The sequence below is a fragment of the Blennius ocellaris genome (assembly GCF_963422515.1).
Source record: "Blennius ocellaris genome assembly, chromosome: 7".
Classification (NCBI taxonomy): domain Eukaryota; kingdom Metazoa; phylum Chordata; class Actinopteri; order Blenniiformes; family Blenniidae; genus Blennius; species Blennius ocellaris.
This window is the reverse complement of record NC_137656.1, coordinates 3,462,300-3,468,640: the sequence shown is the minus strand read 5'-3', so window position 1 is coordinate 3,468,640 and position 6,341 is coordinate 3,462,300. Positions and strand designations below refer to the sequence as shown.

Sequence of the window (6,341 nt, the reverse complement as noted above, 5' to 3'; positions counted from 1 at the left end):
CACTGTTATCAGTTGCTGCTGACACTCGGGCCACGGAGTCCTCAGGCTGCTCTGCAGCAACATCACAAGCTCTCATCCAGTCACATGGCGTCTTTCTCCTACGACTCTGCTGCTGACATGCTGTCGGTGCAGATTGCTGTGTCCAATGAGTGTACGCGCATTCTTTTCAGCAATCGTTCACAAAAGTCGGACAGATGTGGCCACTCTGACCTCTGACCCCTGACCCTGAATGCAACAAAAAAAGCCTTGGTGCCCACCTCAGTGCTCAACGTGTGTTCAAAAAACACACAAACAAACCGAGTCTGAATAGTACCTCTGTCTCCCAACAGCAGCCTAGAAGGGAAAGACGTTCCTGCTGTGATCCCTCCGGTTCCCTCTCAGCTAAATATCACACAACATGCTCCTGTCTGATGTGGTAAATCAGCAGACGACACTCTTTGGTCGTGACGCAGGCCAACAGGACCTGTGCTTTGGGTTTTTTTAGCCGTTAAAAACAAAGGACGAAGCAGTGTGGGAGTCATACAGCAGGAACTCATGACAGCTGAAAAATGCTGAAGTATCTTGCGTCAACAGATCGACCTGCGGGGATCATTTTGAGATTAAATCCACATTTTGAAATTTGTATGTTAGTCTTTAATACGGTTTTGCACGGTTATTGTGTTGGAAACGCCTGGTAATGTACAGAGGTCTGTTTCCATTCAGCTGTTAAATCAATAGATTCCAAATTAGAGTTGATCTCAGCCGCTTTCGTCTGAACAGATCAACCTTCCATCACAGGATGAACACATATGGCAGTTGATGTTATTGGCGAATAGGTATTGACCTACAAAGGTCTCACTGAGCTTTACAACAACATAGAAGAAATTACAGACGCCAGTTCTATTGTAAAAGTGTATCATCCCCCAGGGCCACACTCTGAATTATTTTTATATCAAATTTTAACATTTACATGATGTAGAATGTGACAATGAGAGTCTCAAAGTTTTATTGCGCAATCTATATCAACAGTGTTGTGTGAATGTGATTGAACCAGGCGGTTTGGGGTTACCAGCACATGTGCAGAAGACGCTGTTGACAGAAGTAAATACGGATGGCATGTTCATGGTGCTGGACAGCACCGGGGGTTGCCGGAACAACGTAAAACCCACAAACATCAATAAAAAAACCTGTGTAGAAATCATGTTAAAACAGTAAAACTATATATATATATATATACATATATGAAGATCATTCTATAAACACACGAAAGCAAGAAATGAAGTTAAAAGAGATACCCAGCACATGTGGCTTTTCTTTTAGCATTTTAGTTAATATGCTAATATAGTTTTTTTTTTCTCCATTTGATTTATCTCTGTCTCTCTTCTTCAGTCAGTTGTCACAATAACTGTCTTGAACCCAAATGCAGACTCAGATACAAAGGTAAAGAAAATGTCTGAAAAACCGTTTCTGGATTGTTGTGGCTGTTTGGACAAATAGAGTGATGATGCCTTATGTTCGGCTCCAGCAACTCTTCAGCTGTGGCGTAACAACAAGGAAAATCTTAATCAAAAGCAGCTTCTCAATTAAATCTTGTGATGGTATGAAGTGGAGCGAGTTTTCAAACCTGTTTATGGTTGGAACACAAACAATCTGTTTGACATTTCTATCCTAAGATATGAAGATATAGGCTGCGAACAGTGGTTCGCACTTTTGTCTCATAGCAATGCTATCACGGTTAGCATGGCTACGGGTGGAAATCAGGGCCAGAACTCCCTGAGTGGAGTTTGCAGGTTCCGGGTTTATGTTGCGTTTTCACCAGAAAACCTGTTTGAGGTTAGTTGATGACAGTTAATATCCTGTATGTGTGTGTGTGACTGTGTTTGTCTCTGTGACGAGAGGACTCCTGCTTGCATGCAGACCTGAATTTGACCATTCATTCATTCATAGACACTTGTGTTGAGGAGTCAACACAAGCCCCTCTCTCTCGGTCTCTCTCTCTCTCTCTCTCTCTCTCGCTCTAAGCCACGCCTCTCGCCCTCACAGAAGAGGATTTGGAGTCTCTCCTCTCTCCATCCGTGACCGTCCTCCTCACCGGACTGTTCGTTCTGGAGCTGCTGAGTGTTTCACAGTTTGGACGGAGCTTCAGCTGTGTCTCTATGGTCCTCGCTGTGTGTGCCACTGAGCCAGCCTTCGCTATTTTGTCCTCCTCATTGTGACTTGGGGAGACTGACGGCAGGGCGGCTGCAGACTCCGGCAGAGTGCTTACCTCAGGATCTCCAGTCTGGGCAAGCGGCGGGACGGGCTGCAGCTCCACCGCTCGCTGAAACACCACACTGGCATCGCGCCTTTCCATGCTGCTGATTTTCTTTTGCCTTGTTGGATTGCACACATGCTCCTATTTGAGCAACAGAGCCTGGCTGCAAGCGGCATGGATCTACGGATTACTGTTGCTTTAAGGACAAGCTCCCTGCCTGCTGAGGGAGAAAAGATGCTGATTTAACAGGAACAGGACGCATGCTTTGTTTTGGGAGCGGCAGAAGGAGCATGCAACCCCGGGGTAAGGAGAAGCGACGTGGTTGACGGGAGGATGGCTGTGTTGAGCTGAAAGCAAGTCTTTCCCCACCCTCCTCAATCCAAACATGAACTCTTCCTCTGATGTGAACCAAAGCGGCTCCCCCCCGTTCTGCTTGCTGGGCACCGTGGGTTATTCTTCCAGTCTGAACACCTGCGTCCTGGAGGTGGTGGTCATCCTCTTCCTCACCGTGCTCATCATTGCCGGCAACCTGGTGGTGATCTCCGTCTTCCACTGCGCCCCACTGCTGCACCACCACACCACCAGCCACTTCATTCAGACCATGGCCTACGCCGACCTGCTGGTGGGCGTCAGCTGCCTGGTGCCCTCGCTGTCGCTGCTGCGCTACCTCCGAGGCCTTCAGGAGGAGCTCACCTGCAAGGTGTTTGGATACATGATTTCTGTGCTGAAGAGCGTGTCCATGGCGTCGCTGGCGTGCATCAGCGTGGACCGCTACATCGCCATCACCCGCCCGCTGTCCTATTCGAGGCTGGTGACGTCGTGCCGGCTGCGGGTGTGCATCGTCCTCATCTGGATGTACTCCGCTCTCATTTTCCTGCCGTCCTTTTTCGGTTGGGGGAAGCCCGGTTACCACGGGGACACGTTTCAGTGGTGCGCAGAGTCCTGGAAGACCAAGCCGGGATTCAGTACCTTCATCGTGGTGGTGCTCTACGCGCCGGCCGCTCTCACGGTCTGCTTCACCTACGGGAGTATTTTCAAGATCTGCCGGCAGCACACCCGGGAGATCACCCAGCGCCACGCCCGCTTCAGCTCGCAGTTGGACGGTGTTAACAGCGGCGGTGCCGAGCGGTGCGAGGGCTGCCCGGACAAACGCTACGCGATGGTGCTGTTCCGCATCACCAGCGTCTTCTACGTGCTGTGGATGCCGTACATCCTCTACTTCCTGCTGGAGAGCGCCGGGCTCTACCACCACAAGGTGGCTTCCTTCCTCACCACATGGTTGGCGATTAGCAACAGCTTCTGCAACTGTCTCATCTACAGCCTCTCTAACAGTGTCTTCCGCAAAGGTCTCGGCCGCCTCTTCGATCCGCTGTTTCCCTCCTGCTGCACCTGCGCCAAGGCTAAAAAGGCTCCGGCGCCAGCCCAGCAGCAGGCAGACCCCCGCTGCAAGACCGGAGACCGGACTCTGGTGTGTTGATTCCAACACCTTCTGCGTGCACTTTTCTTGTCGGCTGAGTGGCGTGACAGGCCTTTTTGGTTACACCACACTCCTGCAGCTGACCACTGGCTGTTTCAGTCGTCATGTTGAAGCCGGTTCTGCAGGAAACCCCCCCCCCCCCCCCCCCCCCAAGTTTGACAACGACGAAGAAAATAAACTGTTCACATGAAGCACTCCTGCCTCCACCCTTAAACAAAGTGAAACAATGCAAACTTGTGATCCTCTGAAATGGTGAAAAAAAAAAAAGAAAATGTCAAAAGTGTCGCAGTTCTGTCAGGGTTGAATTTAGTACCGAAGAAATGTTGAGACTACTGATGTCTTGAAAAACTGCTGTTGTTAAGCTGGAAGAGTGTGTGTGTGTGTGTGTGTGTGTGTGTGTGTGTGTGTGTGTGTGTGTATGCGTGTGTGTGTGTGTGTGTGTATGCGTGTGTGTGTGTGTGTAAGCTGGAAACCCCACTTTTGTTTACACAGCACTGAGTTTCAGAGGAAAATGTTGAATCAGAATTTATCTTTACCGTCTGGAGGTTGTTCTTTTGTTGTTTTTTTTGTAGCTGAAATGTCTATGAATGAATTGTCATGATCAACGAGACAATAAATCATATTTATTTGTTGTTGTGGTTCCTCTGCAGTATTTTAAATGTGTTGTGGAGTCAGTGGACAGACTGACACTGAGACTTGCCCTGCATCCGTCCAACTCCAACACTGGAGTGGGAGAAAGTTATAGCACATCAGAGTGACATGTTTGGTGCCTATCTGAGAACACTGCAAAGTATTTGGCACTTGCCAAGATTTAAAATCTTATTTTTAGACAAAATAGATAATTTGGCTTGTTTTAAAAGATATTTTACTTCTTTTTATTGTCCTTGATTTTCTGGTATGATCTTGAAACTAAAATTTAAAATCTTATTTCAAGATTCCTTAAGTAAAATGTATGCACGGACATATAATTCTACTAGTTTTAAGTCATTTTTGACTCAAATTTTGTGTTTATATTTTATGTTTGGACTCCCCATGCTTGCTGTGTATTTGAAAAGGGGAGAGGTTTTGATGACAAATCCTCATGTGGAACATAAGAGATCTTTTCTTTCTCAATTTGATTTTCGATGCACAGTAAAACACCAGGAGCTCCTGAAATTGACAAAAAGCCCAAAGAAGTGAAAATAAATTCTGTGGGCGCACAAAAGAAAAAAAACGGTGTCCTGTGAAAAGCAAGTTCACGTTCAAACACAGACACATTCGTGAACTGCCCTCAGTGAACGTCCTTGTAAAAAACACAGTAATGTTTTTAAAGGTGAGATGTAGCATCATGATCAATGTCAGTCATCATGTGACGAACGCAGGACGATTTCACGTGGAAACGTTTAACTTTCTTCACAATTTACATGATAATATTTCTCAAAGCCACTGAATGTGCAACTTTTTGAAAATGGCTCTGAAGGGAGAAGGACATGGTGGTCATGTTTGCACATTCCTGGATATTTACGAAAACGGTGATATTTCTATATATTTGCACCTCGCATTCACACACAAATGCAGCTCTGAGTCACCACAAACAATGATTTCTCAAAACTCCAGCCACAGTGGGGCTCGAGAAAAACTTGTCACAAAATTTACATAAATATGCAACAGGAAGATAAACAATGGGGTAAAGTGAAAGCGGTGTTCATTTTAACGTTTTACGTTATTTTCCACTGACATTTAGGAAGAGCCGCACTTCTTTATCGTTCCAAATTAACGAACCGTGCAGCATTATCACCGAACAGGAAACACCTCGCACGATTCATGATGTAGTGCAGCCACCAGGTGCAGACAATCACACTCAGTCACAGGTGAAAAAACATCAGGAAACACTCATCGAACATGAGGAGGAAGTTAAGGAGCCTGAAACCAGAGATCAGCCTGAGACTTCAGTCGGTAAACAGAAAACAGACAGGACAGAAAATTTGCACTGTGACGAACATGAAAAATGGGCGGTGAAAAACACAAATTAATGCGGCTTCTTGCCGCTGTCAACCTGAATCTTTCACACAGAGCTTCTTGTCTCCGTGTATGAGAGCAGGAAGACACTGATCCTGTGAAGGATCAGTAGTGCTAGCCTCTCATTTATATGCCCATGAACTCCTGACTGCTGTTGTTTAAATTTTTTCTCTTATATATTTCACTGAATGTTACTGGTGATAGTTCACATTTGGACCGTCAGGAAAGCTTCCTTTCTGCTGGTGCCAGGAAGGGAACTGAGCAATCGATAAAGAGAGCACTTCTTTAAAAAGATTAAAAAAAAAACCATCAGCTTGAAGTTCACTGTTATCTAATATATATGTATAAGATACACTGCAAATACATTCAACCCGTCCTTGTTGTCCAGTTCTTCAAGTTCACGATGCCATAACATACTAGCCTTCATTTTAGATGTTTTGATTTTGATCATGAGAGACTTGCAAAGGTCACGTGACAGATCAACAAACATATAAATCACCACAGATGTCAATTATCAGTATACATTTTGATGTAATAATTGCCCTCAGTGAATAGAACCTTGCAAATGTGCACACGAAAAAGAGAAAAATCTTGCTCTTTTAATGGTTGAAAGTGTTATAGGTTAAAGGATAA

At 45.7% G+C, this 6,341-nt stretch overlaps 1 protein-coding gene across 1 annotated transcript; it reads left to right on the top strand.

Moving 5' to 3' along the window:
• Positions 1 to 2,512: 2,512 nt before the first annotated feature.
• Positions 2,513 to 4,304, top strand: LOC308131988 (putative G-protein coupled receptor 21). Its single transcript, XM_080498919.1, has one exon. The coding sequence runs from the start codon at positions 2,619 to 2,621 to the stop codon at positions 3,708 to 3,710; it is 1,092 nt and encodes a 363-aa protein (XP_080355045.1). The 5' UTR covers positions 2,513 to 2,618; the 3' UTR covers positions 3,711 to 4,304.
• The last annotated feature ends 2,037 nt before the right edge of the window (positions 4,305 to 6,341 follow it).